Here is a 14,027-nt window from a genome sequence, read left to right as displayed (position 1 = left end):
TTGCTTTTAGTTTCCACAAACAAAGCCAGCTAGTTCAACCTCAGCAAAGCACTAATCCTTGGCTCTCACTGTTAACGCTCCACCCCAGTCACTATGCTGCATTTCACCTCTTCACTTTCAGCTTTTGACCTTTCAATGTGTATTATTCATCACATCCTTACAAAACAGTTTGCTATCACTGTACATCCCTTTATTTAATCGGGGAGAAGTGAAGGAAGTAGTCTTTTAATGCTTACTCCCTGCACCATGGGAATCCCCTGTGCCCACATCCATAATGAGTCACCATCTTTGATAACAGACAGCAGACCCACAAACAGGGGGATGTAAAATATATCAACCAGCTTGCACCTCAGGAGCTGATTGTAAAACGCTGCAGGACAGGCTAGACATTGTTAAGGTAAAATCATGTACAGCGTATTTAAACTTTTTAAAATTTTGTCAAGTTACGACAAAAAACTTTGCAGCACTTTGTTAGGATTTTATGTCATTAAACAAGGTAGTGCAAAATTGTAAAGAGCAGAGAAAAAAAAATGTCTTCACAGATGACTATAAATACAATCCCCACGGTAGTGGCAGCATCATACTTTGGGGATGCTTTCTTAATACAGAAAATAAGGCCTTTCAGAGCTGACAGGCAGCTGAATACAATCCTGAAATATGCATTGGAATGAGAATATCAACGTAGGGTGGAGGTGGGTTGAGGACCCAAATGCAGAGATTAGGTTTTGCTGATTTAATAGCAAACAAAAACAAAACCTAAGAACAAAATGCAGAAAAACAAAAAAACTGGAGATGTCAGGGGAAACACATGAGGAGTCAAGTAACAATGAGAAACCAGCTATGAGGAACTGCAGATGAGGTGTATATATGGGGGACCAAACAAAGAATGGGCTAATATGGAGCAGGTGTGGATAGAGGTAATTAGAAGGGAGCTATGGGAAATGAGACTGGCACAAGGGGGCAACAGAGAGTAACTCCAAAAAATGCAACACAGCTTAAATATAATACAAAATTGAAAAAAAAAACAATGACCAACAAAACACAATGAACATAGAACTGAAAACTCAAAAAGAAGCTAAAAAAAAGTCCAATAGGGGAGAACTTTAACAGGGTAAGGTCAAAGCACTTTCATGTAGAATGACTCAGTCAAAGTACAGTCTTTAACTCAAATAGGAATATGAACCAAAAGTTTTAAAGTTACAACACTCAAACCTTCAGATTTATTTGAAGGTAATGGTAACGCTGAAAAGGACTGATTTCGAGACTGAATACCAATCTATGTCATGCATTTTAAGACTTTGAAGTTGAAATCCTTTTTTTAAAGATGCTCGCTTTGTGTTGGTCTATTTGGTAACAACCCACCAAAATGATTTGAAGTTTGTGAAAAGTTTAATAGTTTTCAAGGACATCTCACAGCGAGGAAGAGAGAAAGGAAGGGGAGCTCTTCATCAGAAAATATTCAAACTTGGGGGAGAAGTTTTTCTGTGTGTGTTTTTATCAGAGTAGATTCATCGGTGTGAAACAGGGACAAGGAGGCCATGAAAAGTTCATAAAGAAAGTTAAAAAAGAGACCCTTCCATCAATTATTTCCACCTTATACAGACATAAATTTAAATCAGAGTTGACAAAGTTCATCATTCATTAATCGTTTTTCAGATGAATGGTTAAAAGGAATTTGATGTATGCATTGCATAATGACATTTAACCTTGTTTCTTTTTTTTTTGTTCCATCTCTCCAGAAATGGGCTACCATAAAAACCAAACAGTTATGTAACACAACAGAAAGGATGGGGATGAGAGTGGGGGACTTAATTTTAGACTCACCTTCTACAAACTTATCATCATCACACAGGTCTTTGTAGTTATAAATAATCACATCTGATAGTTGCACAGAAAATATGTGAAAAATGAAACTGCTGATGCTGTGGGCTGCAGACAGATGGGAAGTGCAAAGCAGCTTTCTATGCTATAGGACAGGCACTCATTCAAATAGCTTTATAAAAAAAATGTTGTGGCACCACTTGATAAATAATACAATGTCTAAATGTTAGCTTAAATTATGTATTTTGAAGCAGTCAAGCATAAGTGTCTGTCTTTGTTGCAGAAAATTTCAACATCTCTGCATTTTTTTATTTATTACTTCTGCAATTATCAGTCATGTTTGTGTGAGTTTTTGCTATATCTGGTGAGAAAAACTCATGAATTAGGTCCTTTAGCTATAGGACATGATTCATTCCTAGCCGTGCAGAGATGCATAATTGTTTCTTTGTTGGGGAGGTTGTCACATCGATGTCTCTGGTCTCCTCACTGTCTACTCTCAGGCTGCAGGGAAGCCTATTTATAGATCTGTCTCTGTTCTCAGTCCCCTTTTTTCCCTTTTTTTTCTTTCCATCACTCTTTTGCCCCTCCTTTTCTACCTCTAATGGCCTGATATTTTGGGAGCTTTGCAGCTATAATCTGCCTTTAGATCTATAAGTTTCAGATCAGAGCAATTTGTTTTCTAAAACTTCTAAAACTTGATGTCAGTGTTTTTTTTCTGGTGGGTTACTTTTTGGCTTGTGATCAAAAATAAAGTGGTAATTATAAATAAGCATATCTTTGGAATTTTTAAAAGCATGCAGCTAGTTTGGTGTAATGCCCAGGCCCAAAACCTTGATTTCCTTAAGGCTTCTTCTATCCAGAAAAGCTCCATGCATGCAGAACGGTATTCAGTAAAAGCAAAAGATAATAGCAAGAGAGGCCTGACCTTGTGATAAGTTTTGAACAAATGTCACAAACTGACAGATGAAGAAAGAGCAAAATACTTTGGTTCTTTAGATGTAAAAAAATAAATAAAAACAAGATTAGAGGGAAAAAATGGCAGGAAGATTTGTAGCCAACGGAGTGATGTTCGTATTCAATTAGTTGCAGTGATTATGCGCATTACAGTTTATTATTTTATTTATTCATTTTTTCAGTCTACATGCTAACTTATAATTTGTTAAGTTCTATATAAAAACAGGAAACTTTCTTCAGTTGGTGAAAAAGAGCTGACTCTGCATTTTGTAACAACTTTAATTTTCAGAGCATAAACCCAGTGACAGTTGAAAAGTCTCACGTTCCTTATTAGTTAAGAAACTCATTAATGCTTGTATCTGTGAAAAAGTTTGAAAATCTGCCTTTAATAACCAAAATGATGGCAGAACCTCATTACATGATCAAAATCCTGTATTTCAAGAGAGAGAGAGACTGTGATGCAGCTGCTAGTTTCTAAGATGGTGGTGTGCAGTGATAAATGAAAGGCGGACGGACTCATTAAACTTGTATTTGGACACCTTAAACTTTTCCACCTTTTGTTTTGCCACAATCATACATTTAATGAAATTCGTTGGGATTTTAGGCGACAGACCAACAAAGTTTTATGTTGTTGTGATGTGAAATGTGCAGGTGCGGCATGCATTTTTATTTTTTGTCCTTAAGTAACTTTGCTAATGATCTGGTGGCCTGCATAGGGTCATCATCCATTTGGAATGCCAAGCTTTAACATAATGGCTTTAGTGTTCATTCCTCCTGGTGCCATATATTTTCAGAAATGCACCAGGCTCTCTTTAAGCAAAACGCCCACATGCCTCTTTGTACATTGCATTGTGTTAAAAGTTTAAGTGCATTTGCAAACGGTGATTTAGCTCTTATGTCGGTCGTAATCGTTTCTTCCTCTATGAGTGGAGTTCCAGCCCATGCCAGTGCAGTTCTTATACTCTGTAATAAAGACACTCTCTTACAGCCTTTAACCAGCATCTTCACAAGGTCTTTCTATTTTATTTAATAGAAGCTGATGTATACAGTTTACGCTCTTAGATGCTCATCTCCAGAACAAAGGTGTGTATATCTCCGTTTATTCTTTAAACCGATGAACATGGCAATTTCAGAAATTTAGACATTTTCCCCAAGGATGAACCAGACTTATGGACATTCTTCTTTTCCTGATGTCTTGATTGATTTGTCCTGAATTCCTCTTGTTTTTGCACAAACTTACAATTTAGGGTTTAACCCTAAATTACTTGCATAGATGTGTTTAAAGTTAAGTCGGATGTTCTAAATGAACAATCAGAAGATTAGAATGCCATGAAATAATCATATGGGTTTCAATTAATTTTAATCAAAATAAAAATTTATATAATGTTGGTTGATTGATAAAATGTTGCTAACTGATTCAAAATGGGACAATTGTTCGATTTACTACATTTTTTTAAAATGAATTTTCTTTTTAATAACTATTAACTTGATAATTCTGAAAAAGTATTAAAAAAAATCCCCTTCCAGAATTTACCAAAATACATGGCAATGCTCTCCTCTGATCTGCTTTATGGATAATATGTGCACCGTCATCCTCTCCTTCCTGGGGACTATGATTGAAGCAGGGCTGGCTCAGAAGGGCAACAAAAATGCTTTATGCGAGTTACTTCTGGTAATGTAGAGGGACAACAATTAAACCTTTTATTACTTATTAAATGTACCATTATTATGAAAATCCATATCATTCCAACACAAGTGTTTTTAGTGTTGCTTTAATTTAGAAGAATTTGTCATGCAAGCTCTAATGTGAGTCTGTAGCTTGTGGAGATTCAATTACACATCCATCAGCTGCCTCCTGAGTGGTCAGGGACTTGTAATGTCATCAGACTTTTCCAATATCCGGTGTGCCAATGTGCCTGAAAATGTTGCACTGCATTAAAACTCAGTCAGGTCGATGTTAAATCCTGATGCCTTTTGCGCTTTAAGGTTTTGGGGTTCTTTTTTTTTTGTTTCAAGATGCAAAAGGTGCCTGCAGCAAATGTAACAAGGAGCTGGGCTGATGGTGGGATACTTATTATAGCCCTAGTAACAGAAGCGGGATTGGAGGCTGTGAAGAGAGAGCCTTTCAGCGATTGGCTGGCGAAGAGGACCTTTCAAAGCACAGAATTTCATCTCATGAAAGCTTCAGTGCAGCAGGCTGCAGCAAGAGAGGCTGCAGTTTGAGGGTGGGGGGAGTCCAGCAGCTCCTATCTCAGTTTATCAATCAGTAGTGGGCTACATCTCTGTCTGAAACACACAGATCTGCAGCATAGATAGCCTGGATTTTTGTGTGAATATGACAGGGGAAATAAAACCCTCAAGAGATGATTTCCTGGCATTATCTGATAAGGCATAATACTGTATAAAGTATTATATTTGTGATTTGTCTAATGGATGTTTCTTTTTTAAGAAATGTGTATTGTGTATCACGGTTGGCTGTCTCTGCTCTGCAGCGGAAACAGACTCCATCTCATGTGCTCACCCACAAGCACTCAGCGCATTCATCAGTGCAGGTTTATACAACACGTACAGTACCCACCTGAATGTGGATCCAAGCATGCATATATATCACACACTAGTTATGAGACCCACAGTGGGTTATATAAAGTCAGTGAGTTCCTGTGTGGCACTGTGTAGGCAAAGATTTATCCCTGCAGAATGAAGATGAGTTGGTGAGCTGTGTTGATGCATGATGGCAATACATGCCTGAATTAGACAAAAATGAATATATAGAATAATAGTAATAAACAAATAACTTTAATGGACAACAGATGGCAACTCAAACAAAGATCTTGAACCATACAGGCTGCTTCCCATTTTCAACTTTAGGTCAGATCCTCTTGATCAAACTACCTCATAACTTGTACATGCATGATGCCGAGTCACTAAAACAAGGATTTAAGACAAAACCTAAGAATAACAGCCAAATAATCATAGGAAATCAATCAAAAAATAAAAAAACAAAACAAAAAATGTCTATTTTCTTTGCAATGAATGACAGTCACAGACATTATTTACCTTCACAAAAGAAACCATATAAAGTTAAATCAAACCGTTTCGCTGTGCGAGCATTGGTTTTTCAAGCCGTTTGTCCAACGAGCATTTGGAGACCTTCTGCACTTTGCGACGTTTAAAAATAAATCAAAGCAGCTGTGACATACTGTGAGCTCATGCAGGCTGACTCATGATGGAGACACATAATTGGCATACATGAGCAAGGTTGAATTACTGACCTTAAGGCTTCTGGTTTCCCCCTTTCAACCATCAAACCAGAGATTAGAAAATTAAATATAAAAAAAAACTGCTGTCCATGTGAATATATTATCTATAGAAGTAGCAGCATTAAAGACAACAAATCTGTTCAGCAGCTTATTTAGTTTGTTCTAAAGAGGTGAACCCTTTACCGAATTATCAATGCTCTCCCTGCAATGTAATGGTGTGCATTAGTGTTAGATGTGCATATCTTTAACATGCTTGCAGGATTTTAAAAATATTGAAATATATTCCCTTTTTAAATGCTAGAGATTAACTTGCAAATGAGGCATATAAAATGATACAGGCACAGAAATAAAGCACACAAAACAATAAAACGACCTACGAATGAAGTGCTTCCTCCTAAAAGCAAAGTGTACTCATGGGTGACAATACAACAATACACTAGACCACCATGGAAATGGTGCATGTATAATTTAGTCATATTCTTTTTTATTATCATAGCTATTATTCCGATTCTTGTGCAACTGCTACATAATGACTCACATTCAAGATATTTTTGTCACTCAGGAAACAGCTGAAAGGTATAAAAAGAAATAAACTTAAAAAATGAAAAGTATACCGTCAGAAACAAAACATGGTCCATGTAGTGGATTCAAAACAGAAACACCGAGCCTGGAAACGTCACGATTATCATTAAATCTGGATAGCATGACAGAAAAGAAAAAAAAAAAAAAAGTACTTTTAAATACTGTTCAACAAAGAAAATATATCATAATCATACTTCAAAGTGACAAACACCAGCTGGTAAGATTAAGTAAGCACTGGTGGCTATTTTTTTTTTTTTTAATCATTCATTTTTTTTTCTTTCATTAACAAATTAAATACACATATTGCATGTCACTAAAGCAACGCCCATTACAGGTCTATTTTTACGATCACCATTTTGGTATAGCAAATCAGAAAAAATGAAAAATAAATTAGAATCAAAAATAAACATCAGACAAAGCCTGTTTTCATATGAATACTTAACACCCACAGTATAAGTTAATAAAGTCAAGCTACTGTATATAAATACATCACCAGCATGCACAATATTGAAGCGATATTATTGTTGTTGTCATCTTACACTGAAGAAACAGTATAGTAGGCATGTGCATTTAATAAAACAAACACAGAAGTAAACCACAAACTCTGAAGCTGCTTTTATCTTTGTTTTTTTTTTTTTGTCTTTTTCTTTTAGCAATTAGTTTCGTTAAGTCTCTGCCTTTAATAACCCTCACCTCCGAAAAAGAATCGATGGTTCCAGTAACACAACAGACTTTATCTGTAGGATGCCAAAATCTGCTTAATTAGCAATAATTACTTAAACTTTTTTTTAACAATTCGGTAATTCAGTGCTGTAAGAATGTAAGCCGTTCTTTTTTTTTTTTTTTTTTTGACGTTTTAGTGTCTGATTAATAGCTTTCATGGACCTCATATCTACTACAGGAACCAATGCAATCTAGTCTTCTTGTGAGGCTTTTTTTTTTATTTCCCCAGTCAAGCATTTTCTCTCTCAAGTGAATCAAATGCATCTCTATTACGCAAAAATCTAAGTAAGCAGCTTATCTCGACAGAACAAGATCAGTTCCTATGCCAGTGTGAGGCTGCCATTTCAATCCAACAACAACCACTTCAGGCTGATTGACTGACATATCAGTGGTTTTTGGCAAATGTCAAAGAGAAAACCAAGAAGACGGAGGCCCTCCCTTTCCAACTATCATATATATTTCTATATATATTTAAACTAAGATTTTAACCTCCCACTCTCACCTCTCTTTTTGATTCTTTTCTTTTAACACATGGAAAAATAAAGAACTGGTGCTGCGGTAGTTCATCGGCAAAAGCGGCTGCCAAAGTCCACCGGCCCTTCTTAATTTTTTTATTTTTCTATTTTGGAAGCGAGGCCTCCCTTTAGTTGTTGCCCTCCCCTCCCTCGTCATCCTGCTGGTCACTTGTCCACAGTGTCAAGTTGTCTCGGAGCAGCTGCATGATGAGAGTGGAGTCTTTGTAGGAGTCCTCGTTGAGGGTGTCCAGCTCGGCGATGGCGTCATCGAAGGCGGTCTTGGCCAGATGGCAGGCTTGCTCCGGGGCGTTCTGGATCTCGTAGTAAAACACAGAGTAGTTGAGAGCCAGGCCCAGGCGGATGGGATGGGTAGGCTGCATGTGCTCCTTGCTGATCTCGTGGGCCTCGTTGTAGGCCTTCTCTGAGGACTCCACCACCGTGGCCCTCTTCTCGCCGGTGGCTACCTCGGCCAGGTACCGGTAGTAGTCGCCCTTCATCTTCAGGTAAAACACCTTGCTCTCATGTTGCGTGTCGCTGCAGTTTTTGATCAGGAAGTTGTCTAGCAGGTTGAGCACGTCCTGACAGACCGCCTCAAGCTCTTTCTCGATCTTCTCCCGGTAGGCCCTCACCATCTCGATCTTCTTCTCGTTACCGTCGGCGGATGTTTTCTGCTCTATGCTAGAGATCACTCTCCAGGAGGAGCGCCGTGCACCCACCACATTCTTGTAGGCCACAGACAGCAGATTCCTCTCCTCGTTGGACAGAGCCTCGTTCAGCTCCGTCACCTGGAAGACAGGCAGGAAATACTTTGAATTCTAAAGAATCACACTGAATGATCATTGGTATATTTCAAAGGGTTTCCCCTATAAATTAAAGACAAGCTCCTCTCTGATCTGCTGTTGGGCTTTTGACCACTAACTAAGCCGGTGATATTCAAGGGACAAACCCCTGCAGTGGAACTACAGTCCCTACAGAAAACAAATACGTCCAGTGATCTGTTCAGTTTAAAAGCTCTTCACCACAACTGTAGATAGCACAAATCAGACAGTCTACTCCATCATCACGAAGTTCTCACCACCCTTCCTGACTTTAGGTTGTTGATAACTAAGATCTCAACCATATGAGAGTTTACAAATGGAAAGGCAATGGAAATTGCTAAAGAGATTAATTTAAAAGCAAGGTTTTAATGTATGAAAGCTGAAATACTGCAGCTGCCCAAATATTGTATCCAAGTAGCCTTTTGATTCATTGGAAAACCTTGATATTACCATACAGAATGTTTACCTTAAATTGCTCAGTTAACAAATAGTTTCACTGCAGTGTGTCTTCATTTCAATTCCCACAGCCTCCTGGTCAAAGACATGGCTTGTCATTGCTACATAAATTCCTCAAGCTGTGAAGCCAACTCAGACCTATAAGGATGGACTGGCATCTCAGGCATTGATGGGTCTACTTTAACGGTACCTCAATTGGAAGTCCCTTCTAATGGAAAACAAACCTGCAGCCACCCTCTGGTGCATAAAGATCATCAACAGATGTAGATATCCTACACAAACATGCCTTTTAAACTCAAACCTACATTGTGGATATAAAGGAAGGCGCTGTGGAAAACTCAACAGATGCAGTTTTAGACATTAAATAACTGACAGAAACCTTGTTTAAGTTTAAACATATTGGTGGATTTTAACCAAGGTTGTTGTTAACATAAAATATATATAAATGGGCATGACATCAAAACCCTTAAAATACCCACCCAGTCTACTGTAATTAAGCCAAAGCCTAAACCTTCAATGTCAGGTAAGCCCCGAATAAGTGGGCTGATAAAGGGCTGGGAGCCTGTGACTACCTTGCTTGGTGGGTTGACTTTAACCCCCTGCTGACTCAGACCTCCCTAAAACAGGAATGTGTAAAATCTGGCCCTGCCTTTGAGGAACCAAAAGTAGGGCCAGATATAAAAAAAATTAAATATGTTTTAAATAAGTGTCAGAAACCTCCCAGTGGGTTAAACATGTGAAATATCTTTAGTTTTATCTAGAATAATTGTTGTTGAGTGGTGCATTCAGCTGAGCCTATCTAATTTGTGTCAAAGATTGAGTAAAAGTGTCTCTGAAGGAGCCATTCACCTTAAATCTTTTGGCCAGATTGCCATCGTCATGCCACAAAGTTAGCCCACCTCCTCCTCAGTTAGCAAATATGGGGCTCTGATAACAGTGACTGTAGCAGGTTAACCTCGAATGTTGAAGTCACTGTTTGTCCTCTTAAAATAGAAACAGAGACAGCAAAAAAGCATCTAACTCCTGGGGGGATTTGTTGTAAAAGAGGCTTTTGATAATTGAAAGCTCTTTAGTTTAGATAAGAGAAAAAAGATCCTTCGTTTCATCTACCTCCTTTTCTCTGCCTCTGATTCCAATGAAATCCTCCCCCTGAGAATTATCTTTAATAATGATTTCTCTGGAGGAAAGAGATTATTAGATTAGCTAGCTGTACTCCTTTGGCTGCAGACCATCCCTATTCCACAGCAAAGAGGGTGAACAATATTTCACTCGTCATGCCCAATTCCCAGTTTCCATGGCAATCCATTCATTAGGTGCACCAGTAGCTCCAGCTGCCACGTGTGCAGCTAATGCCAGTTGGCCAGAAATCATATCCAAGATAGTGGGAGGGGGGGGGCAGAGAAGGGGGATCGGAGACCTTTAAAATATTCTCGCGAGCATGTAAGGAGGGGCGGGTGCAGTGTAAGTGAAAACCATCACTGCGCTGGAGGTTCACATGTCCCAGTGACCTTCTCTCTGGCTCAAAATGACCTTTTTTACCTTTTGTGACATCACTCTGAGCTGGACTGTTATATTTAGAATGGGACGCATCAGTTTACTATTCAGGTGTATAAATTAGCAGATAAAATTAATCGGATAGTGACTAATGTGGGGGGGGGGGGATAAATCATACAGAAAACTGATGCGAGGACTATTTCATATTTCATGAGCAGTCTTATCTCATTCAATATGCAGTCAGGATGAAAGATGATGACGTCACAGAAAATGGGTGGAGAGAAGATGGACCTGTCCAAGTTTGCATTCATTCGTCAGCTGTAAGTTCAAAGACGAAGCTACCTCCATATCAATTTTTCATGGGGCTAACCAGAGGGTGACAGGTCCACCCTGTTTGTCATGGGGGTGAGGGATTCCCCTCGATTAGAGGGTGAGCATTTACATCCTGCCAGGGTTTGGCCCTCACTGACACAGGAGATCGTATAATAAATGTTTTTTATTAATTAATCAATTAAAACCCTCTTTCTTGCACAAGAAGAGGAGGCTTGCATCATACCAGAAAAAATGGTCCTCCATTAACAGAAATGGGGCTAAAGGAGGCTGCTAGTTCCAATGACACAGCATTTCTTCAGCCCCCTTATGCCAGAGAAGGGTCACAAGAAAAAAAGAAGGAAGGAAGGAAGACAAGTAGACAAAGGACTTGTCCTCAGCAGTGACCAATAGGAACTGGGAGTGCTAATGTGAGGCAGCCCATCCACAGCATCCTCCTCACATCAGCTTTTAAATCAGCTGAAAAAGGATGATAAAGGAGAGAACCTGTTCAAACTGCAATATGACAGAATATTCTGCTGCTACCTTTGTTAAAATGAAAGAAAAGCTCCTGCAGGGCGGCATTTCCTATAAATCAGGCTTGTTAAAATAAAAGCATTTATACGGTTTTAAAAAGGAGCCTTTGTACGTCTCCGTTATCTGTATAATTTATGACAAAGAGAGGAGGACAAGACAGGAGGGAGTGGGTGTAAGGGGGAGGAGGTGGTGGAGGTGGAGGAGGAGGCAGCAGTTGATGGGCTTTTTCTAAGGAAAAATCATTATGGAGCATCTCTTGCTCCATAATGGAAAAAGAAGGAATGAGGTGGTAGCAGAAAATGAATGAAAATATAAAAAAATGATGTTAATGAATCACAGCAGGACTTTTCCACTGATGAGAGGCTCTTATCTGAGCCCAGGCCTGCATGCAGGCACCGCCCAGTGAGCAGAACAGGGTTTGGACCCAACCAGAGGAGGATGGGGGGGTGAACTGCAGCTCAGCTGATGACAGCGCAATACAAAAGATTTACGGTAATTTTACAGCAGCTTGTGAGTGCGGTTAAAATGGAGCCCATAAAGCGCAAACAGAAGCACATTTCGTCCTGCTGGGTTCAGACTTACCGACTTCATAGCTGCTGCCATATCATCATATCTCTCAGCCTGCTCAGCCAGCCTGGCTTTCTGCACCAGCTGCTCGCGGTCCACCATTTTCTTTAATGATTAGCTGGGGAGAAGTTTGCTCGGCCGAGCTGCGAGACGTGGGCTTCGTGGATGAAACGTCTGATAATGTAAATGGCAATGCAGTGAGATCCAAGGCGAACCGAGTGCTGCAGCTGTTCCCTGCTGTCTGTCTGAGCTCAGCGCAGACGGGACACCCTCTCTTCTCTCTCTCTCTCTCTCTCCCCCTCCCCTCCATGACTCCCTCCTCCTTCTCCTCACTAACTCCCTTCACGCGCTGCGTCATCACCTGGGAAGGTGGGTGTCTATAAAAATGATGTAACACTCCATACATGGGAGCTAGAGAGGACCAGCATTGTGGGCTGGATGGGAGCAGAGAGCAACAACGCGCTAAAAGCATCATGGGAAATGGAGTTCTCTGAAGTGGCAGCATGCTGGAGCAGAAAGTAACGGTCTCATGGCGGTGGCGGTGCTCTGTCAGACCAGCATACCCCGACAGATCAGCATACCCATAGTCAATACCCGTTTATTCTTTTAGTTTTGTACGAAAATACAATTTAAACCACCTTAACGGACGTGTATCCCGTTAGAAATGCAGGGGCGGAGCTAGATGGGGGGCCAGGGGTGGCCATGGCCATCCTTACCCAATCATTGGCCACCCCTACCATTTTTCCCCCATAATACTGACAGTGGCAGCAGTAAAACCCTCAATATTCACTACTTTTTAATTTGTCATAGATTAACAATTACTTGACCACGAAAACACTGTGGTTAATCATACACATCAATATACTAACTTTAAATATGATAAGTACAGAATTCCTGCTATTTTCATAGCTAGATGTTTTGTTATATGGGGTAAAGAGAAAATGCAAATCAGTATTCACTTAAAACAATAGATAAATGACTATTCTAATAAAAAATTTAGCAAATAAGCATTTTTTTTTTTAGATATTAGTACTTGCAAATATCAATTTTATGCAGAATGATTATTGATAAAAGTAGCTAACTCATTATGATGGAAAAAATGTTCGACCCAGAACTCAAACCTGAAAGAACTTTTTCCACGAGAACTTTTATCTAGATGGTTAAATGTACAGTATGCGTCTATTTGTTAGCAAAGGCTGTAGTAATTACTTACTTTTTGGTGTTTTTTGAAGTGTGTGTCTTTTTTGTACATGAATAAAGGGAAACACGCCTGTTGAGGTAATTTAAGGTGTATTTTCGTACAAAACTTAAGGGATAAACGGAGATAAACTAAAGGGATAATGCACATGTGTATTTATAATGCATATGCTGGTCTGACGGGTTATGCTGATTTCACAGAACAGTGGCTCCAGAGATTTTTTTCGGCAGGCGCTAAGGGTGGGGAGGGGTGGCTTAGTGAACTAAGCAGTGATTCTCCACAAGGGGTACGCATTCCCCTAGTGGCCCATGAGTGCATTGCAAGGGGTACATGAAAATATTGAATTTCTTATGTATTAAAATAAAATAGGGTTGGGATCTGTTTTGCTTTGTGAAGTTCAATTAGAAAAATTAAACAAGCTTTTATCAACCAGAAAGTAAGTTTTGAAATTATATGTTTGAGTTCACCTTTAGCTTTGGCACACCAAAACCAAGCAGAGGAACAGGCTGGATGTAGAGAACAGCCTGGGATCAGCTTTTTTTCACACTGAGCTGTTGGAGCTCATCAAAGCAGCTCAGGTGTCTTGATGAAAACAAAGTAAAATGAATTAAGCGAGTTTGACTATAAGTTTTTTTCCTAATTCATTCAAGTTTTAATAATTGATTAGTGATAACTATAAGTGATTATAAGGGAGTTACTCAGAGCAGCTCCCGTTTTATAAATAGAGTTTATGACTTTATTTTGTATTTTTTTAGATTCCTTACTAACTTCCAGGAAACATATTAATGTTGTT

The 14,027-nt window shown here is 39.2% G+C and overlaps 1 protein-coding gene across 1 annotated transcript; it reads right to left on the bottom strand.

The window, feature by feature from the left end:
- Positions 1–5,557: 5,557 nt before the first annotated feature.
- On the bottom strand, positions 5,558–12,307 carry LOC107090370 (14-3-3 protein gamma-B). Its single transcript, XM_015383703.1, has 2 exons — positions 12,052–12,307; positions 5,558–8,640 (listed from the first exon to the last, which is right to left on the bottom strand). Exons 1-2 carry the CDS (start codon positions 12,136–12,138, stop codon positions 7,984–7,986), a joined length of 744 nt encoding a protein of 247 aa, XP_015239189.1. The 5' UTR covers positions 12,139–12,307; the 3' UTR covers positions 5,558–7,983.
- Between the last annotated feature and the right edge of the window lie 1,720 nt (positions 12,308–14,027).

Source organism: Cyprinodon variegatus, unplaced genomic scaffold (genome assembly GCF_000732505.1).
Source record: "Cyprinodon variegatus isolate N-32 unplaced genomic scaffold, C_variegatus-1.0 Scaffold14, whole genome shotgun sequence".
Lineage (NCBI taxonomy): Eukaryota > Metazoa > Chordata > Actinopteri > Cyprinodontiformes > Cyprinodontidae > Cyprinodon > Cyprinodon variegatus.
Note: the sequence above shows the minus strand (reverse complement) of the source record. Positions and strands in the feature narration are given on the sequence as shown.